This window comes from Ursus maritimus, unplaced genomic scaffold, assembly GCF_017311325.1.
Source record: "Ursus maritimus isolate PB19 unplaced genomic scaffold, ASM1731132v1 scaffold_6, whole genome shotgun sequence".
Classification (NCBI taxonomy): domain Eukaryota; kingdom Metazoa; phylum Chordata; class Mammalia; order Carnivora; family Ursidae; genus Ursus; species Ursus maritimus.
In genome coordinates, this window is record NW_024426774.1 from 70,776,097 (window position 1) to 70,802,768 (window position 26,672).

Genomic DNA, 26,672 nt, shown 5'->3' on the forward strand with positions numbered 1-26,672 from the left:
GGGGTCATGAATGGAAACAGAACATCTTGGAACTGAAGTCACAATGGCTGGAGGACCAGGAAGCCAGCGGGCTGGCCCCAAGGGACCCCTGGGACAACCTGGCCTCTTTCCTCTATGGAACTTTTGCTCCTGCAACACCTGCTTTTCCTCCTGGGGGATTCTGAAGGAACCTGGCCAGCTCGCTGTCAGCTTGGGGCTGCGGGTGAAAAGGGCAGGGCCGGAGGCAGACCCTCACCCTAGGGGCCGGGGCGCATGCCTGTCACCCTCTGCTGAAAGCTGGTCTGCCTCTTCTCCTGCTCTTTCTTGAGAGCATCAGGTCTTCCCTACGGCATCATCAATCGCTGACGCAGTGTCGGGCACATAGAAAAGTCACCTATTCGCTACGCCTACTGTGTGTCTGCCCTGCGCTGGGCACAAGGCAGGAAATCAGTCAGGCCATCTGTCAACAACTGTCCCTGTGTGCTCAGTCCCGTCCTAGGGAGAATCAGGGATACTGAAGGGTGTAAGAGCCATCTTTTCACTCAAGGAATCTACAGACCAGTGGGGAAGACAAAGATAGACCACAATAAGATTACACAGCAAGCCAGAAGAAACCCTTGGTGCTAAATAAAGAGGAGCCCACAGCAGGTGCTCGAGAAGCCCCCTGTGGGGTCCCTAAATCTCCGTGGGCTCTAGGTCTCAGTTACTTGTTTCCCAGGACCCTTCAGAGTCCAACCCCCCGGAAGAGGGGCGGGCCATCGGAATCAGAGGCACTGTGCTAAGACCAAGCGTGCTCAGCCTGGGGAGCACAACAAGATTCTTTAATGCTAAAAATAGCCCCAGTAAACAGGCTTTGATGACGACTCCCCACAGCCAGGATATGCGCGGGCTGAGGTTTCGGAGCACTTTTTCCGGAGCACCGCTCATTTCCTTCAGGCAGCACCACCCATGCGGGGCGGGACCCCAAGGGCAGCGGGAGCCGGGAGTCTGGGGTGAGCAGGCAGGGTGGCAGGGTGGCAGGGGAGACGCTCCAGACCAGGTTTCTGAGACCAGACGGTGAGAAGGCCCTGCTAGTCAGGATCCGTCTTTATTCCAGCAGAGGGTCACCTTCCCTCTTTGTTTCCCCCTCTGACAAGTTCCAGGACTGCTCTGACGATTCTTAAAACCACGTGGATGTGATCTTCCTGGTTCAGTCACGATTTAGGCATCATGACAGAGGCTTTCTTTTGAAAACCGATTCCTCACTCCAGCTTTCCAAGGCCCATAGACCCCCACTACCATTACCTGGCAGTAGGCTTGGGCTACCCTCCCATCTTTGGCAGAAGACAGTGTGTTTCATCTGATCTTGCTGGCCTCCCATAGGGCCTGGAAAGTCCACCATTAGAGATTCATTCCTTGGTTCTTTACATAACCTATTATCCTATGTTACCTCTTTGTATACCCTTCATAAGATGAAGCACAGGGCTGGGGTCAGCAAACACCTGCTGATTGACCAGACGTTTTTGGTTTAAGTTAAGGGAGTGATCTGAACAAGGTCAGTATCTCTGGAAGAGACTGTAAATTAGCTGCTTCCAGCCATTAACATCCTAGCATGAATCTGCTTCTCTTCTCGAAACAGGACCAAAAAAGGCCTTGATTTGGAAGGTGAGTGGGGCAAAGCATGAATGAATCGATTCATTCATGCCAATGCATCAATAATAAACCTGACATTTCTCTTTTGAGAACTTGCTACACAATGACCTCTAACAATCATGTAAAATCAATTTGATTTCACCGCCTCTGAGTGTGGGGAAACCAAAAATCAATTTTGTAGTGAAAAACTAATTTTGCATATTTACTGCTGCCTAATGCCCGCTGAATGCAGAAGTGACCCTCGTTTGGTCAGGGTTTGTGCGGCTCATCTTGAAAGAGGATTTAAGACAATCAAGCGGTATTTCCACTGATGTTCCCGTCAGAGTGTGTTCTGTTCTCGGCCCAGCGTGGAAGCTAATATCATAAAGCTATTGTTTCAGTTTGCTTCCTGTGATACGAATCTCAATCGGCTGCCCCGACTCCCAGCCTGAATTTCTCAGCGCTGAGATTTCCTCTCCAACGTTCCCACACAGAACAGCCTACTGTGAAAATCAAAGGCAAGCATGTTACTAAGTAAAGAAGAAACTTTTCTAAAGCAAAACCTGGTCTTTTTTAGCCTTTTGAACTCTGAGGTATGCAACCAGCTATTTCCTATTTTAAAGTCAGCCAACCCTGGTGCTCACCTTTGTTAGAAATGCTTCAGTGATGAATCTGTGGTTTGTTTTGACTTGGAAAAACTTGGCTACTCTGCATTTTGATAGGCACTGCTGAAAGGTGGGTAAGAAGACAGTGCGAGAGTGTGTTTTCACTGGGTTCCCGCTGACATCATTTCTCCAGAAGCCTATGCTTAGTATAAATCAATTTGCTTGTTCATCATAACTTTTATTTCTAAGCTCTCACTTACGGAGAGCCTCAGATGTGGCAGGCAAGAGGATAAGGGCTTTTCTAGCCACTTCTCTCCAACTTCAAATAGCACTGCAAGGGTAGTACTGGTATCGCTCTTGTGTGGACGAGAAAGTAGAGCTCAAAGGTAGTGAAGAGATTCTCACAAACTTGTAAAGAAGGCCGTCCAGCTGAGGTTCCAGTGTGGGCCTATCTGCGCACAAGTCCTGTACTCCTTTCCACTGGATTGCGTGTTTTGAAAAAGCAAAATGTGATTTAAGAAAAAAAAAAAAAAGGACTCCACCTCACATGCAATTCCTGAAAATGATTTCCACAGTTGGTCTAAAGAACATGCCAGAGGACCGGAAGAGAAGGCAGAGAAAGGGGGCACTGAGAAGCCGTCCACCTCCTCCTCGTCCCTGGATAATGCGCGTTTTATGAGAACGGCTCTGTCAAGGACACCAGAACCAGAGGGCCAAATATAGGTACTTCTTATCCTTTTCTGTCATTTCTTTCTGGACAGAGAGAACCAGAGCGGACATGCTGAGGCTCTGGTCAGGCTGGGGCCAAGCCCAGCCAGAGGGCAGGCAGCTTGTGCCCACAACTTGCAACAGCTCCCGAGCGGGGATGTGTGCTGTCTCGCTGTAGTCCTATCTCCCGGGGTGGGGCTAGCACGGGGGGGGGGGGGGGGGGGGGGCTCACGCGGGCACAGGCAGGCAGACATGCGCAGGGGACCCAGCCTCTGATTCACAGGCCTCTCCAAGCCAGCCTCTGAACCACTGAGAAGGATGATTATGTGGGAGAGAGCATGGAAATGAATGCCGTGCTCCAAGAGAAAGGATAGAGACAACCCACTAAACGTGTGAGGACATCTCTGCACCCGACTGCTCCAGGCTGGCCCCCAGGTGCCTCTGCTCAACTTTGATTCTCTTGCCAAGGAAGAACCCCCACTTCCCCCCACACTGAGCCCTCATCAACATTTTTGCCTGACCGGGTCTGCAGAATGCTCCTGCCCTCCCATGCCTGTCTTTCTCACAAAGGCAGATCCAAAAGGACTTGCATTCCAGGTGCAAATTCGCCATGTGCTAAGTGTGCGATTTTGAGCAACCTTAACATTTTTGTACCTCACTTTTCATCATTTTCCAATGTTCTACAAGTCCAAATTCAACCAGAGAGGTGTCTCAGGACACATAAATTACTCCTTTTGGGATCTCTGTTGGTGGAGGAATGGGGCTTGTGCTGGAAGGAAGAATGATGTACCCAAAGGCATTCATGTCTAAGAGTAGAATTTCAAGTATCAACAAGGAAGTTGAAGAGATGCTTCTGAGTGTGGGGAGAGGGTCTCTGTCTATTCCTTCAGTCCTCCACTGCAAGCTCTTTGTACATGTAAAGAGGATTCCAACACCACCAGACACTGCCCTCACCTGTCCAGAAAGAGAAGCCTCTTTAAGGAAAGAGGTACACATGTGCCCTCTGATGGTGTCTGCAGGCCACTGTTCCCTCCTTCAGTCGCATCTATGACAAATCTGCCATTCCCTGGCATTGTGTCTTTGAACGTATTTATAGAGTGTGTCTTTGCCCTTGGTTCTCTCCCTCCTGACTGCTCTTTTCTGAGAGTCTTTGGATTTGCAGTACAGGGTAAGCCCTCCAAGTCTTGGACCCAGAGCTGTCATCCTATTTTCTGAAGGTCTTTCTTTCCCCATATCCTTCCTGTGCTCCAGGGCCCAGAATAGCACACGCTGGTCCGACCTCCCCGCCTCGCACTGGATTCCCCCCACTCCGGCTTTCTTTCCCAGAATAGCCGCTTCATAACAGGATGGCAGAGTCAACCAGCTCCAAGGCACCAGGCTCACTCAGGAAAACTGAGAACCAAGCACAAAAGGACCTTCCCCTGCCTGCCTGCTTCCCTCGGGCTCCCCGACTGGGACGCTGCCACCCGCAGTGCCTCGGCCGCGTGGGGAGAGGCACTGCCTGCCGCCCAGTTTCCTTGTGAAACTGACACACCAGATGGGACTGTCACATAGGATCTGAAACTGGAAAACTCCCCAGGCTGCCTCTTTCTGGTCAAGAGTAACAGGAAATGGTTTTTTGAAGATAGTGAACTCTGAGGTGAAAAAAAAAAAAAAAAGTTTTGTGAACTTGAGAGTTGCAGTGATACCAGGGAGGGTGAGAATTAACTGGTTCTGTGGGGAGGCCGTGATCCCTCAAGGACTCTGCCGTGTGAAGGAGTGTGGCCAGGTCACGTGCGGTAGACTTCACCTCCTCTCCTTCTCACAGATGCCCTGTGTGGTAAGTGCTTTTAACCCCTTTTTACAGGCGAGGAAACCAAGAGCAGAGACACCACACGATGTGTCTGGCACGCTGGCTAGTAAGGAGGGAAAAGAGTGCACGGGCACACTGCTGTCCTTCTGGAGAAGGTGGCTGGCAGGTAAGCATGAAAGTGCTTCCTAAAGATACGCTCTGGAGGCGAGTGCAGGTCTGGAGGCCGGCTGGGCAAGTGGGAGCTGGCGAAAGCGCCCCCTGCTCCCCCGGCCCTTGCTGCCCTCCTCAGCTTCTGGGTGCCCATGCGCTCCCTCGGTCCCGCCCCTGCTCTCCACCCTGTGGCCGTAGTCATTGTAAAGGTCACCGCTGGAAAGGAGGGGTTCCGTACGAAGGAACGAAGCCCCAGTGGTGGCCTCCGTGGAGACAGAGGTTCTGCAGAGGCCTTCCCGGGGGCCTCCCCGCTCCCGCACTGCCGGGAGCCTCCCGTGGGTAAGCACGCGCTGGTCGGGGGGACTGCCGGCCTCACCTGAGGACAGGAGCTTGTGCGTGCGCAGGAAGCTGATGGCCAGCCGCATGATGGACGCTTTGTCCAGGTGGGAGCTCACGCTGTGCGGCAGGGGCAGCTCATGGGCCAGCTCGTAGAAGACCTCCGTCTCCTTGCTCCGCCGGCACCTGGCGGCATCCCGGGACTTCTCCTTCCTCCTCTCCGAGCTACTCCTGAATTCAGAGAGGAGGGGTTAGTCCCTGAAATGTCACTGTCATCCTCTCATGCCCCTAGTCAAGACATCCCCAGGGCCCCAACCCTTGGTGCAGCCAGACCCTCCCGCTGAGCTGATGCGGCTCACACCTGTCGTCCGAGCACACGCAGCTCTGCTGTACGCCGGCAGCCCTGCGTTCGCGTGTGTTTGTGCTTCTGACTGCCTGCCTCCTCTCGCACTCCTGTGCTGCCCAGACCAGGGCTTCGCATGCGGGGGTTTGGAGCACACTTGCCGACTAACCAACTGGCAATGCCTGGACTTGGTCCCGGGTTATCTGAGGACTGGGGTGGGGACCCCGGGATGGCGAGGGAAGTGGGAGGAGGCTGTGGCCACTTGCGTGGGTGGCTGTGTCAAAGGCCCTCGAAAACACACTGAAAAACTGCTTCAAGGCCCTCTTTCTGGATGAAATGCCCTTAGAAAACATGGAGCCCAGGACTGGACTTTAGGTCCCATTTTGTATCAGACAGTGATCGCCACAGTAAAAACTGGAAATGCCATTAGAGCCCAAGCCCAAGAAGAAACAGTCAGCCAGACATCTGTCAGTTTGGTGTGCCACAGAGCCCAGCCAGCAAGGGTTAAAAAGGAACGAGCGCGAACACGTTTTCTCTCTCGTCCTGGCGTCAGTTAGCAGCCTGTCTCACTCTCATTTTCCTCTTCTCTGCGGGACAGAAGGAAAGATGACGCACACCCAAACCTGCCTCTTGCAGGACATCTTAAAGAAATCCTAAATCTTCTCATAAAGGCTATGTTAAGTTCTAACACAGGCAAGTTCAAAAGCCAGCCTGCCTGGATTGAAATTCTAACTTCTCCGCTTGCCAGCTATGTACACGTCAACTATTTAAACTGCACAGACTCTGTTTTCTCATCTGTAGAATGGTAATAATAGTTACTCATCCCACAGAGTGAGTATGAGGATTGGATAGGATAATTTATGTAAACTCCTGACCATGGGTTTACCCAACTGTAAGCAATCAATGTTAGCTAATACTAATAACAAATCTGCCCATGAAAAAAATGAGAGTAAAAACGTTACTGAAGAGTATAAAGTAACCTATTTTCATAGAAACGTAGGTGTTCTACACAATACTTCTTATAGACTACATAGGAAAAAGTCTAGAAATAGAGTAAGATAAAAATAACTACCATTCTTCCAGCTGTCACACACATAGTGCTTACTGTATTCCAGGAGCTACTACATTAGCTTCTGGAATTCTCACAACTGCCCCTGGAAGTACTATTATTGTTATCCCTGATTGACAGATGAAGAAACAGACGCACAGAGGCGAGGTAATTCACCTGCAGCCCTCGCGCAGGTTAGTGGGGAAGTGGCTTTACACCAGGCAGGTGGGTTCCAGAATCCAGGCTTTTATCCATCACTGAGGCTGGGGGGATTATTACTCTTTTTTTTTTTTTTAAGTACTTGTCTGTATTTTCTTGTGTTTCTATAAATAACCTGTATTTCTTGTTTAATAAACAAGTTTTGTGTTTTTTTTTAAATATATTTTTTAATAAACCGTCCAATGCCATTCACGGCTCTCAAGGCCTCCTCCAACCAGCTCCAGCTCGCTCTCTCTGTCCTCCCTTTTGAGATTTCCAAAGCCAGCCACGACTTCCCCTTCTGTTTGGTTTTGCAGCCTATTATCTGGCCAGAAGATTGGTATTTGGGGATTCACGGAATGTTGACGCGCCTCTCGAACCCCTCAAGATTTGGGGCAGAGGCACTGCTTCACTTTACAACATGTTTAAAGAACAGACCGTCCAGCTCCCTGGATGGACTGCACGTCATACACTCAGACTGTGGGGAGAACATCCAGCGGCTGTTGATGGGCAGAGAGAACCTTCAGAAAACCTGTGAAATGGGTAAAACTGTTTTCTCCTGTCCCCTCTCCTTTGCTGTTCCCTTTCCCGAACTCCTGTTTCCTCTGCTCCCCCCACGTCCATTCTCTGAACCCTGGCCCATACCGACTGTACCCCACCATCTGCACTCTCTCAGAGTCAGTCCTTAGGTACCAGCTTGCTCCCACATCCCAGGCTTTAACAGTAGTTTGTATAGGAGTCCCCCCTATTTGCATTTGAATCTTGACCTCTGACCCTGGAGGGAGTGAAAACAGTTGTTCAAGGCTTGCAGATGTCCTGGCACAGGGAAGGAGGCTGGGAGGGGACGGGACACTAAAACTGTACACTTCATGCCTGTCTGTCATGACAGCAGGTAAGGGAAAGCCAGCGTCCCCGAGATGCTGGATTCTTTCTCTAGCACCAACTCGTGCTCCCCGACAAAAGCATCATCAGCACATGACTAGTCATCAGGGCATCTAGAGAAGTGATCCTGGGCAGAAAGGATCCCCAGCACAGGCTGTGACATGAATGCCAACGTCTACAGGCACACAGTTTCCCTTTGCTACTGCCCCTTCCTTGGAGTGCAAGAACAGACAAGGCAGAGAGGAAGAGCCAGGGCGGGTGGGGAACGCAGTCTGGAGTTGATACTCTGTCTGGCAATGGCGTTTGAGACTTGGGTCCTACTGTGTTCCCTCCACCATGCAGACGTTTGTTCCCATCTGCCTTTGTGCTTCAACACTACACCAAGGACCTTACATATATGACATTATAATCCTAATGACAATATGGCAGGTGCTGAGGGCACAATTTACACATGTGGAAACAGAGGCTCAAATGTGATGTGTAACTTGCCGCAGGTCACAAAGTCAATGCCTGCTTGCCTTGGAGAGCATGCAGTCAGTGAGCAGACACTTAGAAGTTCTGAGACACATGGGTGCTCCGTGTCCAAGTCCATCTTCACAACCTGCATGTGGATGGGCAAGACAGGCATTGCTCTTGCCCCCATTTCACAGATCTGGAAACTGAGGCCAGCCCAGGCGACGTTACTCATCTAGGGCAATCCAGCTAATCAGGGGCAGAGTGAGGGCTAGAACCCATTTCTTCCTAGGCCAATACTTTTTCCACTGCTTAGCCCCAGGAGATAGCGGTGTTAGCAAGAAATAAACCACAACATCTTAACATTTAGAAAAAGACTGAGAATCTCATGCAGCCTCTTGTTTTAAAAGCCATGAGCTCCATTTTAGCTACCTTGTTTTTACAGTTGCACTCTGGGGCTAGCATGACTTTAATTAGATTATCTAGTTAACCTTGACACAGCCCAGAGATATCTGTCTAATGTTGACTCCTGGAAGAACAAAAATATGTAACACTGCTCTCATTTAATTAGCAACACTGAAGAAGCAGCATAATTAATGCCAAGTGTGAAGGTAAGACCTTCCTAATTGCTGCATACACAGCCTACGTCCTCACGCAGTTTACCACAGGTTGGGCCTCTTAGCAAGTAGAAAAGGAGGCTAGAAGTCAGGAGGACTGGTGTGCTTGATACACTGGCCACAAGGCTATCTAACCTTCTGATTTGGGCAAGAAAATACATTCTCAGTGCCCCGATATCCTGGTGTGTAAAATGGGAGAGACCCATGTCTTATTTGTCAGGATCAAAGGAGATGAGTGTGCAAGGGTTGGACGTACTGGAAAGCTCTCCACAGATGAAAACAATCATGACATCTGGCAAATCTGAGTGTCAGTCACACTCAGAGTTTGGCCATAACAGCTGTTCCTCATCGTCAAATCAACGCTGTCCCAGGACTGGAGGTGTAACTGGGGGTCAGGCCTATCTTGACGAGTTTGCGTTAAATTGCTGAACCTTCTTAGGCCAGTAAGGCTTCATTTCCTAAAATACCTGCACTTGATTTTCTTTCCCTGGATAGGTCTTAGAACTACCTGCAATAGACCAGCAATTTTTTTCAATGACAATTCCAGGCACGGCACATTAGAATTCTCTGGTTTCTCGTAAAACAGGGGTTTAAGTTTTCCAAATCATCAGAAAAAGACTCAAATTTATTTCTTACTCCAAATTGCTCTTTCTACAGAATGCCTACTCCTGTCTTTCTTGGTGGCTCTCCTGCAACCACAGGGTGGTCCCGCACAGTATTTGTATGGAACACACAACATCAGTGTGGCCCTGGCTAACGGTGTCCTCCTGCAGACCCAGAAGCATTGACTGAACTCCCTGCTGGGCCTCGTGCAACTGCACAGCGGATACAGTGCACCCTGCTTGTGAGGGCTATGCAGTCTTGATAGAGAGCCAACAACCTGAAACACCTCCTTTAACCACGGAAATACGTTTGGGCAATAAACAGCCTACATGGTTAAGATAAGAAACGAGTCAGTCTGAGCAAGGTCACGGAAAGCTACCCAGGGAGGCAGGATTTCAGCTGATCCCAGAAGGACACAGAACGCCCTTCCATCGCTTGAGGGTCAGAATCCACGTTACCCCCCTGTATGTGCTAACTTATTTGTTTCTTGTAACAACCCCGAGGGATAGGAACTATTATCCCCACTTAATAGATGAGGAGGCAGAGATTTAGAGAGATTCAGTAACTTGATCAAGGGCATTTTCTCAAACTGACTTCTTCCGGGTCCAAGATCAAAGATCTTCCCATTGGCAGCAAGGAAACTGCTATTCATTGCACACCTTTGACATGCTGTAGGCCGTGTTAGACACTTGCCCACGAATGGGATGCTCACGGACACTACGGGGAGAAGGGGAGGGTTAACATTTGAAAAGGCCACAGCGATATAAAGATTCTCTGTCCTTAAGTGAGTACCCACTCAGCTTGGAAAAAGACCTGGAAACTCAGCAGTAGGATAAAGAGGCACTATGGGAGTTTGCATGGGGTGCGGGAGGAAGCAGGGGTCAGTGCTGCGGGCCTGAGAGGGAAGCAGCCTCCATCACTGTGGGGCTGCGGTGTGGAGAGAGGGGGAGTGCTCGAGGTGACTCCCTGAAGGCTGCAGGTCCCGCCCGTAGGAACGTTCCTCTCCACACTGCAGGTGGGGAACACAATTCTGTCCTTTTCTTTGACGTGTTAATATCTATAAGTTTATACTTACCCTCCCCAAGGTGGAAACTCACACTCTGAAACATTTGATCCTGACTAAGGGGAAGCAACCCCTTAAGGACCAGGCAGCTAGTCAGAAGAGAAAGCAAAACTGATCTCAAACTCCAGTGGGTATAGGCCACAACTCAGCCAGCAAAGACCTCTGTGTCCAGAGCTTTGTTATCTTACAAATGTCTCCTTCTCTTCTGGGTCATGGCTCCAGGCTTGGCTTAAGTCAATAATCAAACCATTGTGAGCTCTTGGTCAAGACGATCCTGGTTGCTGACTTCCAGGTGAACACAACCTGGTGTGGGGGCCCCCAGGATGTCTCCGGCTGCACCAATGCGGCTGGTTCCTTAATTAACTATTCTCTCCTGACCTTCAGCAGGAGTGGGACTCCGTGCCTAATGCCTGTGGGCCACCAGGGTACCGTGACACTAGCCCTGTTAACCCTATAAGGTTAACTGGCCTACAAGCAGAATGGATTTCAGCAGGCAGGGGGAGACTGAGGCTAATGAAGCCAGCCTGAACCAGTCTACGGGTTGGTGGTGAAATTCTAAGCTGGTGCCAATTCACAGGAGGGTGTGAGTAGAGGAAATGAACGTCAAATGTCACCGGGAGGGGGGTCTCGTGACTCTTCCGTGAGGCTGTATGGCCACTGCACAAGGGCTGCCCGAAGGGAGGGAACCCACCAGCATCGGGTCCCAGAGAACAGGAGGAACGGCTGGGCCCCCACACCCAGGGATTGATAGCTGCCTGGACGCTATCAGAGCAGAGCTAGCACGGGTGAGTCTCAATCCCGGCTGCTCACTTGAGTCACCAGAGGAACCCTACAGACTGACACCTGGCTGGTACCCCTACCCCCAGAGTCTGATTTAATAGGGCTGGGGTGCAGCCGGGGCATCGGGGATCTTAAAGCTTGCCATGTGATTCCCATGTGCACCCAGGGCTGGGAACCACTACTGCAGTCAGCTTAAAGTTAAAAGGTTTGTTTCCTGTTTTTTTTTTGTTTTTGGTGGAAGGAAAAAGAAACTGGTATTTATGTAGCCCTGGAGCGAGGCACATTTCCCGGACCATCTCATCAGATCCTCAATTAACCTCTGGCGGTATTGGTCCTGTTTTTGCAGAGCAGTGATTCTCAACTCTGGCCTCCAGCAGAATCACCTGGAGGGCTTCTAAACCACGGGCTTCCATGCCTGGGATCACATGTCTTCAGAGGACTGACACTCAGGTCTATTTCTGAAACTAACCGTTGCTCCAAGTATTTTGGGAGGGCTCGTAGACTTAATTTCAGAGCCACACAAGAAAATCAGTCATAACACTCTGTAGAACACACTTCGTTTTCAACCCCAAACAATATTATCGTGTTTGCCCACCTCCTTTAGTCACCAGACTTGGCTGGGGATGGATGTTAGTTGTTTGAAAGAATGAAATGTGCCCTCCGAGATAAGGCCTTGCCACAATTGAAGGTACTCCAAAGAATGGTCTTCGGCTCTACAGGCAATTCCAAAGGAGTGGCAAAAATGCGTAGAACCGGTGGTACTCTGGCGGCTAGCTTTCTGGGTGAATTCTGATGTTTGTCCAAAGGCAGTAGTGATTAGCACATGAATCTATTACAGAGGGAGTAAAGGCATCCACGTCAACCAGTCAACACAGAAGAAATTCAGGAGGAACTAGGCAGATCAGACAGACCTTCACGAGGGGGAAAAAAGCATCCATCTGATTCAACATGTACATCTCTGGTGAGGGGCACGGGCTCTGCTCTGAAGCAGACTAAGCCCCACTGGGATATAAGACATACTACAGACTAATACATCAAAAATCCTAAAAGAAGGGCTTACAAGGGCTTACAAATAAGGGGTGAGGGCTACAATAGGAGTGAATGTCTCCACTCATCCCTTCCTGGAAGGAGGAATCCTGGAAAGCGTCTCATACCTCAACTTCCCCACCTCCCCTCCACTGGGGCCAAGCCCCTGCCTCCCTGACCCATGAGGATGGTCTGTGCCCCTGGAGAGTGGGCCTGGACTGCATTCAGAACTGACAGTGATGTCTGGGGCCCACCCGACATGGCTCTCTAATGGTCAGTTCTGCTTGGGGCCCACTGGAGATGCTTATCTAGTGGGCTTCTGGGCTCCAGGCAGCCTCAGAGAAGAGCAGCACACCTAATTACCAAGCAGCCCCACTGGTACAGCCCACATGGGCCTCCAGATGACCCAGCTCCTCATATAATCCGAGGACAGGTGCAGTCCCCAGCCCCGCTGGGAAAGGCCAGGAGAGGAGAGGAGTGACTGTGGGGAACGGGTACCACGCCGAGCCCAAGCCTTAGCAGGGTTTTCTTTCTTGGAGTGACACCACTCTGCACCTGTACCAAGCACTACAGCTGACACAGCACTTAGGAGCCAGTCTGTAAATCTCACCCAGCAGGATAGGAAAGAGCAGGTACCAACATCCCCATTTTAGAGATGAGGAAAACTGAAGCTCAGAAAGGCAATGGGAATGTGTGGAGCTGGGACAAAAGCCCCGAGCTCGTTTTCAAGGACCCGTGAACGGAGAGCCCACTGCCAACCAGCACCAGACATGTCACACAGTTGCAAACAGATCTTCGTTATTCATTACCCTCCTCAAACGCTGCTTATCTTATATCATTTCCTTTTTAAAAAATGCTTTGGTGAAGATAAGGGTAATACACATTTAGTGTAAGCAATTTTAAAAGTACAGAAAGGTATAAATAAAACAAATTGATATTTCATTGGATTTATGGCTTAATATTTTATCACATTTTCAAGAATTCTTTAACATTTTCACGACAGCCAGCCATATCCTATCGTGTGGGCATATCACAACCCAGTGTACTATTGTTCACTCATGGTTCCTAGGTGTTATAAACAACACTATAGTCTGTGCGGCAGGTGTTGCTCTCTAATTTTTTTTTTTATGATAAAAGATGACATGGACGCTGCTGGCTTCCAGCTCCCCACAGCTGCCTCCCACTGACTGCCCCTTGAAAGCTGAGAGTTGAACAATGTTTCCAGGACCACGGTCGACGACCACCACTACAGAGCAGGGCTGCAGAGGGAGGTACGGGGTGGAGGGATGGGCAGGGAAAGAAAGCAGGATGTGCACACCTTCTCAGCAACTTTCCCTCTCTTCCTGCTCAGTCACCTAGGTTCTCCTAGGCTTCCTCTTTCCCTCATGCCATATCCATATTAACACACCCAAAGAGAGATGGTGGAATTGGAAATTGCAGGTCTGTAAAGACAGCGGCCCTTGTTGGTGAGCAAGACTCTTTCCCCACCGTGAAAGTAAAGTACCCATCTCCTTCAATCTTACTACATCCAGTGCAGGGACAGAGAAGGCTTGGTGGCATCTGCACCCCTGAAAAGGGGAGGAAAGCAAGCAGCTGCAGGGAGCACCTGCCTGGCCCTCCACTGCTCTCTCTGGCCTCTGATGCCTGCTCCTGCCCGACCCCTTCCACCGTGCAGACTCCAGCCAAGAGACTAACTGACCTCAGCAAGCTGACATCCCGCTGCCACAGCGAGGAAAGGGCCACACATGGTACCTGCCGCTGTACAGGACTCTCATCATCCGACCTCCGATTTCATCCTGAAACAATCCTGTAAAGCAGGCATTCTGCACAGAAGGAAACAGAGCCCGAGGTTGTCAAGTGACATGCCCAGTATCACCCAGGGATGGAGCCAGCACTCAAACCTGTCATTGGACCATAAGTCCTCTACCCTTGATTACATTGCAGCCTTCTGGGAAATGCCCATGAGTAGATCCCTCTTGTAAGTTCAAAAGGTTTAGCTGAGCTGGGTGTATTGGGGGTGAATCCCTCTAAGGATACTTAATTGGATGAATCCTTGCTCTGGGAAGCAGCAAAGGGGACATCCTGGTCACCCTCTTGCCCTAGGTCAGCCCTTCCATTGATGAAACAGGCCCAGTGGGATAGATTTTCTCTGCTTGGAGATGTTTGTCTAAAAAAAAAAAAAAAAAGTTCTTCCTTTGCTTTCAGAGTCTGCGATGCCACAGGTAAAGTGTTTCATTCTCACTAGGCCAATTTTTTTTAATTAAAAAATTTTTAATGTGGTATACCATATAAATGATATCTGTTTCTACACACACAATGATTATTTGCATACACCACAACATGTCTGCTTCCCACGCTATTTTCCTTGCCGCCACTTCTCTGGGTCTGGGGCTCTTTCCCCACACTCGAGGGCTTTTCTCTAAAGCTCCTATCCATCTGCAGCCTTCTTCCCCTGGGATCCCGCAGGCCTCCAACAGCACGATCTGTGGTGTGGGCTCAAGCCACTTGGCACGTGCAGCCGCCCTGATCCTGTCCCACTGCTCAGCTAGGAAAACGGGAGAAATTCCTCAGCAGAAAAACCAAGAGAAAAGTGCTTGAGACGAGATGTAGAGATTCGCCAGCATGCAGCGAATCCAGAGAAAGGAAGGTAGGAGCAACCTACCCCAGCCGCCTCCGCCTACCTGCCCCCGGCCTCTAAAGCCCTTGGTCTCCCACATCCCATGTCCCACCTGAAGCCCATGCCCTCCATTCACCGGGCCTGGCTAACAGATCCCCATCCTTCAGGGCCTCCCGCAGCCCCTTTTCTCCAGGAAGGCCTCACTTCTGCAGACTTCTGCACATCCTGCTTCAGCATTTCCACACTGTATGAGCCAGCCCAGTTAGTTATTCTCTACTTATTTCCCTTCCGGAGCATTTGTCTCCCCGACGAGAGCACACATTCCCGAGGGAAAGGACCCATTAACTGTTCTTTGGTGTCCTTCAAAGCATAAATAGTTCCAAGTGGCACAGATGGGAGACATTGGATAAAAACCACTTAAATGGTTTCTGTTCTGTGAATTCCTCAAAGTCTCTCACTGTTCTAGGTCTTTGATAAGAATTCAAATCCAATTCTCAGTCAGAATAGAAGGTTTCCATCCAGGAAGAGCCATAGCACAGAGAGACACTCAAAGATATCTGTATGTATGTGTGTGTGTATGCGTGTTTCCCACTCTTTGAAATCTGGGGTCTGAACTAGAGCTGCACAGACCAGCACTTCTCAAACTTGACTTTGCACACAAATCACGCTAAGATCCGATTACAGTTTCTGAGTCGGTAGATGTGGGCTGGGGCCTGAGAATCTGCATTTCTAATAACCTCCCAGATGATGCTGATTCCGCCGGTCTGTGGCTGCACCCCGGAACACAATGGAGAGTTCATCGGTGACAGGGTCAGTGCTACCCTGATGCCATCCTTAGCCAAAGCCATCTGAAGTCTAACAGGCCAGATCTTCTCTTCTGCCAGGAGGAATCTTCCTCTCTTTTTCTATTTCCTTATGGTTTCTTCCACTTAGTCCCATGTGGATGTCCCTGTCCTCCTTTGGGCCCTCCCTACCCGCATCATCTCACCCCCTCTTATTTCTTAAAACTCCTTCCCTCGGGGCCGGTCCAAGCCCTGCTACCCACAGATGCTTCCCCAGCAACCCTCACTTCCTGCCCACATTACTCACTGGCCCTCATTAAAGGCCTCCCTGTCTTGCTGGCTTTTCTAAGCCAACGTCCCGCTGCTATAACTGGACCATAAGTACCTTGGTGTTTTGCAGGGAGGGGGGCACAGACACAACATTGACTTCTGTGCATCCTTCGCGGGACCTTGGCCCAGGGCAGACAAACTGGGTAAATATTTGCTAACTGATTGTAAGGACAATTCAGGCATGCCCTTTACTCCTCTCTCCTTTCCGTCTCGGGGCCAAAAGCAAAAGTGATCCCAGCTGCCCTGGCCTCCACCCCCAGCCCCAGGGCCTTGCCTCTCCTAGGAGCTGCAGCTGGGCCTGCTGAGATTTTAGTTAGTGCTCGGCAGCTCCTCTTCCCTTCACTGAAGAGTTAAAGCGCCGGGAAGCCTGCTTCCCACTTGGAAACCTCCATTTCCTCATGCAGTGTGAACAAGAGAACATCTATGGACAGGGGCTGAGAGAGCCAACTGCACAGGGAGTGAACTCACTCTGAATGGGACTGTTCTAATGCCCGCCAAATCGAGTCATTAAGATGCCATCCCCGAGGTGCAGCCCCCAGCGTCACCTCTAGATATCCCCTCGGCTCGCTGCAAAGGGGATGAATGGTGAGCACAGAGCCTAGTCAAAGCAGGCTCTTTCATGAGCCAGGGAGAGGGGCTGGGGGCCGCAGAGGAGGCAAAGGCAGCAGTCCTCTCTCCCACTCCCCCCTCTTCGCCACGCTGAATGAAGTTAACCCCCGATCTGCATGGCATTGCCCAAACAACTGCTCCTCAAAAGGCAACCGAGGGGAGGGGGCGGGCAAGAACGTTAGAGAAAATACGTGCGATGCCAAAAATAATTCCTGTGTCATGAGAACACAGAACGGGGCCGCCTCCAGGGCCAGCGCTGGGTAGCTTCAGGAAGGAGGGGGCAGAAATTCCCCTGGCAGTGACGTCACACACACTGGGTGAAAACATTTAGAAAGCCCTAACTGGAGGAGATGGTCGTCATCGCAAACTCTTTTCATCTATAGAATAGGATTTTAAGGGTCAGTTCTCTCCTCTTTATTCCAGGCACATTAATTTCAAAGCAAAGAACATCTGTTTAGTCTTTGAATAGGGATTGATGCTTGATCGTATGCTAACAGTAAAAGACCCAGGACTAATCCCAATTTGACCCAAGACTTCTGGTGCCTGGTATTTAAAGTATTTCAAAACAGCAAGGGGAGATGGTGGGGAGACAGAATCTCTCACTTTCTCCCCCCCCCAACCCATAACCCCTTCTCTCTTCCCTACTTAAAAGAAAGCAAGCAAAGACAAGGGGAGGGGAAGGAGAGGGAGGGGAACCCAAAGAAAATCTCAGAGACCCTTTCTGTCCTAGGCTTCCTCCGATTTTCAGTCGGTTACATGGTCACGTGTCCAGAGCTGTGGGATCTGATTCATGGCCAAGTGCCAGGCCTTGCTTTCTCCCATTCTGCCTGTCCTAGTCATACTATGATGAGAAGGGAAACGTTCCTGCACATTGTGGAAGCTACATTCCATTCCTTTGTAGAGAAGTCATCAAAAGCCACGGGAAATGCCAAAGTCTTCCCCAAGTTACTATCAAGCTCTCAAATGATGATCTTGAGCAATTTGGGAAATGGGGTTGTTCTCCCCAGCAACAGCCTTTCCTCTCCACTCACTCAGCAAGTATTTCTGAACCCCTCTCTGTGCGCTCAGGCTGGGAGCAGTAGCATGCAGATTGGAATGACGACTCCTGGCCTTGGGGAGCTTGCGGCTAAGGGCACAGTCAAGTGCAGCAGGGCTGGCCTGGCAGTCAGCCGCTGCGGTGCGAGTGTGCCAGGAGAAAGTCCACAGGGCTGAACAATTCAGGGAGAGCTGGGTGCTGGAGGTGGGGTGTGAAGGAGGCTCAGGTATGGGGCGGGGGTGTGTGTGTGGGCAATCGGGGGGCAGGAGACAAGGACAAAGATACTGCTCAAGAAATGGGGGGGGGGGCTGGTGGCCAGGAGTCAGGAGACAGGCTGGAGCAGTTCACAAGGCTGGAAAAGTCAGAGTGGTGGGGATGCATTCATTCCACACTGTCAAGCATCCACAAGGTGCCAAGCACAGAGGAGGGCTTTCAACAACAAAAGGACTGGTAACTAAAGTAAGATGATGGCATAGCTGCCTACCCCACTGACGAGCTCGTGTCCGAGGAGCCAGGGGATGGGCAGTGCAGAGCCCAGCCTGGATCCCTCTTCTGCTGGCTGTGCTTTTGCCGCACTGGACAGCAAGTATGAGAACCCGTCTTTCTGGGCAGTTATGCCAGGGGAAACGAGTCCCTTTATGAGGAGCTCTAAATATGGCAGCAACTCGTGGGCCACCACGGGCTGGAGCCTTGGCATTCTCGCTGAACAGTAACTCATAAACGCTACCCCATGGGACGAAAAGCAAACTTCAGCAAGGGCACACGCCTCCTCTGGCTCCAGTGGTGTCTTGTTTATCTTCACAGACTTTAGCCCCCATCTTCTAGCTGTGTCCCCTTGCTCCCTGATCAAGAAGCCTACAATTCCAGCCAGACCTCAGGGAAAGGAACAGCTCACCAATCCACCCCTCTTGCCCCCAGACCATTTCAGCATGTCACTGCCCTATTTAAAAACGGGAGTGGCTCCCTCTTGCCCTCATGATGAAGCCCAAGCTTTAGATGTCCCTCAAGGCCTCTTCATTCCCAAAAGCCAGCAGCACCCTACCTGCTCCAGCCAGACCACACTTCACACCGACCCCATAACCCAGCCCCCTCTCTGCCACCCAGTTAACTTTTTCCACCTGAAATGTGATCTTTCCTCTCCTATGCTCCAAACCCTGTCCTTTCAGAGCCACCACTTCCACAGAGGTTTTTCTGATCTCTCTGCACAGTGCACACTGATCCCCCGCCCTGTCCTGGAGGGACACCTGGAGAACTGATCAACACCACTTACCCGTGAGGTAGCATCAGCTTACTGTGCCTTATCGTATGGGTCTTCTCTGAGGGCAGAGGCAAATGTCCAAGTTCTTCCGTCCACAGAGCCTGGCACTGGACCTTACCCCCCAAATAACAGTTTCATCTCTTTCAGATACAGCATGGCGAGCAGGAGTGAAGGCCAAAGCAGCTGGGTCCTCCAGCTATAGGATTAGGACTGTGGAGTTAGGATGATTTGGTGCTGAGTAGAAAGCAGGTTAATCAAGAGGAGTGACCGTGGCTGTCCTCCTCACTGGGTTACCTAACATTCGATGACTCCTCAGTCCCAGGAAACAGGTTCTCATACCCTAGGGATGTTTTCATACAGAAGTGCTGGCTGAGCCTGCGGTCCCCATCACAGGGGGTGTTCAGTGAGCCAGAAGCCGCTCAGCTTTCACTGACGGTGTACAAGCCCAGACAGGGGTGGCCCCCTCTTCTCCCCACCAGATGAGACTTGGCGGGGTTTCTGCCTCTGATCCCAGCTCCTTGACACAACAGAGCACTCTGCTGCCCAGCACCACCCATCACCCAAAGCCTTCATGTCACATGGACAGACGCCCTTCTTGGAGTCAGATTTCCAACAAGGAAGATGCCAGGGCTTGGCCAGGGTTCCACCCGTTCAGTCATAGAACATGGAAGTAGAAAATGGGCCAGGCACCCCCCCCCAAAAGTTTCTAAAGGCAAAAATCCTAAGAGATAAACACCAAATTACAAACCCAATGACAACCCTAAAGGTCAGCAAGTAGGGTTCGAGAATGACCCACACTTTGGAATAAACACTCTCCATTAGCCTGAATTTCAGTGTTTAAAAATCTAGTCTCCAAACCTCAATCCCACCCCCTCAACACACACACACCAGACCAGGAGGGGGTTAATAGAATCCAGCTGCTTCCCTTATCTGGCTAACCTGCTAATGGCAAATCTCTGCTACTGATATTTTATCAGTGATTTCTGCAGATCACTTTTATTAGAGATAATGTCATTTGTACTTCATTATCCAGCCCAGCAGTCAAAGAGAAAACAATTTGATATTTTTTCTGTGAAACACCAGTTCTGTCCATTAACGCTGACAGGTGACAGCGAACTGAAACTCTTGGCCACACTTTCGGGCAAAAGACTGGGCAGTTAACCCCCTGTTTCCTGGGTGGAGCAGAGCCCCCAGCAGCCTCTTCCGCAGTGACTCTAAAAAGCCAAGGCTGCCTTCTGTGTTTCTGATGCCTGTTGCCCTGAATGCTCAAGAAGGGCCCGTTGGCCACACCGCAGCTGTCCTGCAGACTCCGTTCCACTGGGGCAGATACAATGGTTGTATAACACCCAGGCGGGCGAGTGCGGTAGCACTGTTAATTCTACTTTGTGGAAAGCGATAATTAACATATGAGTCAGCAGCAGAGAAAGACTTTAAGCCCAGGGAAAAAAACAGCCCTAGAGTCCCTGAACCTCAGAGGCCTACAGTGTTCGATTAAACGCTTTAGAAGATTAGCCCTAGTAAGGGGAGACCCAAGTGGAGGTTTGTGACCTCAGTGGCTCTCACGAGTGTCTCCCAGCCACGCCTGGGACACTCTCAACTGGGCTGCCAGTGTGTAGAAGGAAAAGGCCTCTTTCTCCAGAATCAAGAGATGCTCTTTTCTGTCCTCCTGCTTCCTTGTTTCTCTTCATTATTTTTTTAAGTACCAGATGCAGCTTTGCTTTCTTGGAGTGACTTCTGATTGCCTTAGAGATTGTGACAAACCCATTGGTCCTATACCCACTGCTGTCGGTCACACCCCACAACCCTGTAGCACCTAGAAGAAGGTTCTAAAGCAACCAGAGGACTTAGCTAAAAGGGCAAGTGCTCCTTTGCATTTTAGCATTTTCGAAAGAAGTGTGGCTCTTTGGAATTTAAATTCCAAATGTAATCTACTGTTTATATCTGGCGAGCTTTAGCTTTCATTGATTGAACATTTACGGAGTGTCCACTCTGTGTCAGGCACCAGGGATTCAGAAGGAAAGACAGGTCTCTCAACAAGCTGGACAGGCTAGTGTGGGAGACAGACAAGCAAACCAGGGCGCGGGGCCAGATGGACTGGCTGGGCTGTGGGGCTCAGACACCCCCTCTGTGACCCAGCAAGAGCTCCTCAGGTTTCTCTAAACCTCAGGTCCCAGGAAACAGTTGCTCTAAAAGTCACAGCCTCCTTGAGCTCTTGTGCAGACTAACACACATCCATGTAGCTTAGAACCGTGTCTGACACACACCGTGCGCTGCGCGGTTCTGAAGCTTTTGCTGCGCAAGTCCGCAGCGAGTGCTCTGCAGGGAGAAGGGAGCCTTACGGGGGGCCTTCTCAGGGAGACTGGAAGGACAAACAGGAGTTAACCACGACAAAGAAGCGGTGAACGGGCCCCGAGAAGATGGGGCAGAATTAGGCACGGTGGGGTCTAATAAAGAGGGACTTGGCTCAGGTTTAGGAGCACAGGCCTTCGAGAACAATGGGTGGGACCGTCCCTCCCAAGGTGTCCCAAGGTGCCCTCAGCCAGAGCAGAATCCTGGGTTAGCTGGACCATGGGGCAACCCTGTTGTGGCATTTCTTCTATTTTTTGCATTCCTTGTGCTTTGACAATGAGATGATTGTGTGGATATTACAAGAGGTGATTATCTCCATGGGCACTGAGCCTGTTTTAGTGCAAAGACTTTGCCTTGCCGGAGCCAAGACTTCTGAGGTCACAGCTAAGTTGCCAATTCCAGAGAACCTCCGACAAACCCCAAGGCCACCAGGGAACTGCTCTTTGCGGGACGGCTCATTTAAAAAGCAAGCTGCCCTACACAGGTGTTGGAGAGGAGACAACCTGTGCGTGGGACCCGGTCGGTTCAGGGCGGCACGCTAAACATCTCTGTGGGCCTAGCTTTGTGTGTGGGGATTCGAGGCAGTCACCGCTCAGGAAATGGCCATCCACACTTCTGGATTCCACGAAGCATCTCACCCCAGATTTCTGTGGGAATGGGAGCACCCAGTGCAGTTCACATCAAAGGAGTGTGGAGCACAGAGCTTGTCTGACTCTCTCACGAGCAAAAGCATTAAGATGCAAACTTGAACCAACAGGTTCAAGGAAACAGAAACAAGGAACATATTCCTGCTTTTTCTATGTGTTACAACAAACACGGGGCATCACACATATCCTGGGACCTCAACCAAAACGGTCAGCAGTTACAGATTCTTAGTTGGATTTAAGTCATTCTGCGTAGGATTCATCTTGATGCCTGTACGTAAACTTCTCGGCTGGGGGCGGGGATGGTTGGAGAAATCAAAATGTGTAACAGTCCACAGAAGGCAGGCAGAGACTATACAGATCTTTTTATCTTTTATCTTTATGCTTTTATCTTTAGGAAAGGTTTTTGTTTTTGTTTTTAATGAAAATCTTACTATTCTATTTCTCAGAGATAGAAATAGAGATGAGCACAGGCCAGTCAACACGCAAACCTCCAGGGAGGGGGGAGCTTGCCACAGAGGGAGGGCTCCTCAGTCCTACTGCCTTTGAGGTCCCAGCTTCCCTTGAGCATCTTCCTGGTCTTCAGGCTAGCCTACATGTTCCTCTCCTGCCTTGCAAGGATCCAGAGAGTCGGGGCTGAGTCAGAAAGTAGGAGCATTCTAGAAAGAGCACCTCCTGTCCTGTTGTTGCCTAGTACCCAGATGACGATCCCCAAACCAGCATTAGGGACCAACCAGAGGTCTCCACTTTTGGACATGGTCTAATCATCCAGGAAGGATTTCTGGAGCTGCCCTTATTAAGGAAAAGAAATGTACTATGTGACTTAACTTAAAAAATCCAGGAAGCTCTAACACTCTATCAAGCTCTTAAGACTTTTTCTTTCCTCCATAATCTTTGGCCAAGTTCAAAGGTGAGCACTTTCCCAGAGGCTCATTAGGAATAATGTTTACTTCATACATTTGGGGTTGCAAAGTTTGATTCCATTTTGCTTATTTGGGAAAAGAGAACTTTTTTTTTTATGAAAGGAAGGGGGGGAGCAGATGAGCCAAGGGTAAAATTTGGGAGAGAAGAAAGGTGCTTAGCATATGGGCCTGGGGGGCAGGCTCAAGTTCTGAACATTTTTCATCTCTGATTTTCTCTGAAAGGTTATAAGGCCGGGTCACTGTACCTTTCCTTCTTCTGAACCTCCGTGACCCCATCTGTCCTCCCTACCTTTGTGGGTGCTTGTGTGGACATGTGTTCTGATGGCAAATATGACCCCTGCTTGTGCCTTCACAGAGGATGCTACGTAAATAAATTGTACTGACAGTTATTACTAAGATTTCTGGGTTTTTACTGTGAAGGAAATTCAGCAGAAAGCTGTGTGAGGGTTTGTGGTCTGCTCTTCTGAAGCCAGGATGTCACGAACTGCCCTATCAAGCCACGCCATCACTGACTGCTTGGGGGATAAGCAGGAATTCTCCGAGACTGGTTGAGGCCAGGGAGTTCGTCCTTACAGCTCATCTGTAATTTCCACTCATATCCCGGCCCCAGGACGAAACGCTACCTGCCATAGGAGGCCCTGCCACCTCCCGTGTTTGGTTAGTGAGGAGGAAGTGTGGGGGTATGAGGAGGGAGGAATACAAATACCCGATGCCTCTACCCATCTTATCCGCTGGTCTCTCTCCACACATCCTTCAAGGCCCAATCAAGCCCTCAGCTCACCCCTTCCAGGAGGTGTCCCCCATTCCCTGGCCGAGGTGACCTCGCTTACTGTCTACACTGCTCTTTTGTCACGTGGCAGTCTCTGCCAAGTATTGTTAAGTCTCTTGTGACCTGTGTTAGGCCAGGGTCACTTATGGCCCCATCTGTGTTTCTACCTTGAGGAACTGTGGGATAGTCAGGCTGCAGGAGAAATTTGAGGCTGTTGCCGAGTCTTCTCAAAACCTAAGTTCCAACGCTGCTGGGGAGAGAGGACAGGTAGCCCCTGAGGTGGCAAACTCTCAGGGACCAGGAAGCCTCATCTCTGATAAGCATGGCTCAGGAGGCCCGAGGCAACCCTGAGCTCTGGCAAAGCTGTGGCTGGAGGGCTCTGCGGGGCAGCCCCTGTGCACCGCCCTCTAGTGGAGGGGCTGAGAATACCACCACGACGACGCCCGGGCTGCTCTGAGCCGCGGAGGCCAGCGCACTGGGCTTTCCCACATGGTTGTTCTGTGCCTGCTTTGGGCCAGGCGCTACGTTCTACTGGAATGATTGTCCAAGAAGACCTGGAAAACCAGGGTGAGACTCCATAGAGTTTCCGTCCCTCCTGGTGCTTTGCACGAGGAGTTTTATAGACTTTGTCCCGTCTCCATCCTAAATACGAACCGGAACTGTGGTTTTGCTGCTGTTCTGCTTTAAATATGAATGCCATGTTCCAAGCTGAAGACTGCTGGGGTTCGGTAAACAAGCCGGAGCTCCTGTCTACAGCTTCTGTGGTCCTCTCTGTTGGATTTATGGCTGCTACAAATCTCCTGACTGCTCTGGTCCCCTCTATACTCCCTGCTCCTATTTTCTTAACGCCCATAGCACCAAAATTTAAATTTCTAATGCTCTCTCACTCCCTAATAGTCTCCTGAATCTTAGTGTCCTCGCCTCACTGAGATGATAGCTCCTTGAGGGCCGGGGCCAAAGATTCTACTTTTGCTCTTTGCCACCTCACTCAGCACCGTACTGGGAATCACACACAGCAGGCACTGAATATATGCTCAGTCACAGAACAATAGCATTTTAGAGTACACACAAAGTTAGCATTTATCCAGTCCGATCCGGTCCCTTCAATGTACAGATGGGGAAATTGAGGCCTGGAGGGCATCATTCACTGACTCAAGGGGCACAACCCCTACTGGAGCTAAGACCAACTTTATGAGCCACTAAGACACACCCTCTGACACAGGTACTAGTAGAATGACCCCCATCTTGCCGATGAGGAAACAGAGGTAGGGAGCGCTTAAGCAACTTAGCCAAGATGCCTTTGCTAATAAGCAGCCAAGCCAGGACGCGAGCGCAGGCTATCTGGCTCCAGGGCCTAAGCGTGACTGCCACTCCAGAACCGTCCAGAAGTCCTAGAGCCACTCCCCCTACCTCCCCAGCATGGCATTTACCATTTCCTGCCTTGACTGTGACCACCTGCACTGGACTGGAGCTTGAGTGGGCAGGAACAAAGGTGTCTCCTCTCTAACCCTCCAGGGTCTCTAGGCCACTGCTTACCCTACAGAGGGTGTTTATGGGGGGAAAAAAACCCAAAACCAAAAAACCTCCAACAAAATACAGATAAAGTGTGCTAGGCTAGATAAGGTGATCAATTTCTTCCTCCTAGAATGCCGTGCAGAACTTCTCATACCTGTTCTCCCCACGGAGGATCTAGGCATCTATCAGGAGTGCAAATGCCTTTGCCAAGGCCTCTCCACCCTGGCCAAACATTGCACAAGTCTTGCACAACCATGAAGTCCTATGGGAGGTTCGCCCTCCAGGCAGGTGATCCAGCCGCTCCTTTCTGCAGCTTATTCGTGGATTTCATTCCCCTATTCTTTCACTCTGTGCAGAAGACTTCATGCTGGCCCACATCCTTAAGCTACTTGCTACTCCAAGATGTCTTATTTCCCTTAATATTAAGTAGGCAGCTAAGACTGGAGGCTTAAGTGAAAGTGTCTTCCAGGAGCATAAATTGGTCCCCTACTGGAGGGAGAGTGGGTACTGATGCTGGATTTGGAGGTTTCCCACACCCACACAGGAGAGGGCACAGGGCTATCCCTGGGGCAACTGAGGCTGGAGAGAACTGCCCCAATCCCAGCAGCATAGGGTCATTCCCTTTCATAGCGAACGCCACTCTTTTTCTCAAATATTCAAAACAGCGTCCATGCTTCACTCTGAGGCTGCCGCTTAGGAAGACTAACTGGGCCCCATAATTACAGTTTTCTTTGCAGGAAGTAAGCACTACAGCTCAGTGTTATTTTCTCTGTTCAGAATGTAAATGGGGCAGGAGTGAGGAGTGTTCACTACCCTCATATTTATAGCTTTCTATTGCTTCTATATTTTGTATCCTTGTTTCCAAAAGCAAAAAGCCCTAACACGAATTCCACAAACCATCATGGCAATGGAATTTCAAGTTTTTCACCAAATTTCTCAGCTATGCAGCAGCCATGGATGAATGCACATAAAACCTACTGGAAGTGAAGGTGCACATCCCAGTGGAGTTTGCCTGCAGCCGGTGGCAGGCGCAGAGAAAATGGGGGTGAATGTGGCCTCCCTCGCTTGCCTGATAGCACTGGCCCACTGGCCAGCGTGCTCCTGCCGAGCAACGTGAAGGCTCGGCACCTACCCTACAAGTAACCTCTACTGACCCAATGTGCCTCGATTCTCAGTTGAACTGCCAGGAGGTTGCCACAGACTGGGTCCCCTTCACCGGCTTCCTGGTCATTCTTACACTGAAAGTACTAGGGGTTTTCCCATGAAGGTTCACACCTCTGGTGTCTCCCCCAGTCTCTCAGCCCCAAGGAAACACCCACATTAGCAGAGTTCATGCTCCTCTCCCATCTCCAGTGGATGGAGCAAAATTGCTTTCCCTCCAAAAAATAACTATGTGAAAAATTTAAAAAGACACAAATATTCTTATATAACAATAATGCCTTTTAAAACCTTTTCTCATCCAAGACTCTGACCTCACGCATCCTGAACCACTGCCCACTGGAGAGCAATGGGCCATCAGACCTCAGGGAGCCTTCTTCTCAGCACTTGAGTAGGGAGGGGGGCTCTTCCCAGGAGCCTGTCCTTAGGGGACTTTTCTGCTCCACCTGGGAAGTTCAGGTCCACAAAAGATAAACTAGACCTGTTTT

The 26,672-nt window shown here is 50.3% G+C and overlaps 1 protein-coding gene across 1 annotated transcript in view; it reads right to left on the reverse strand.

The window, feature by feature from the left end:
• EPAS1 (endothelial PAS domain protein 1) overlaps positions 1–26,672 on the reverse strand; it is an 82,453-nt gene that overhangs the window by 30,523 nt on the left and 25,258 nt on the right. Inside the window, exon 2 of the mRNA XM_008699825.2 lies at positions 5,222–5,412. Coding sequence (XP_008698047.1) covers positions 5,222–5,412 — 191 coding nt within the window. The remainder of the gene's footprint in view (positions 1–5,221; positions 5,413–26,672) is intronic.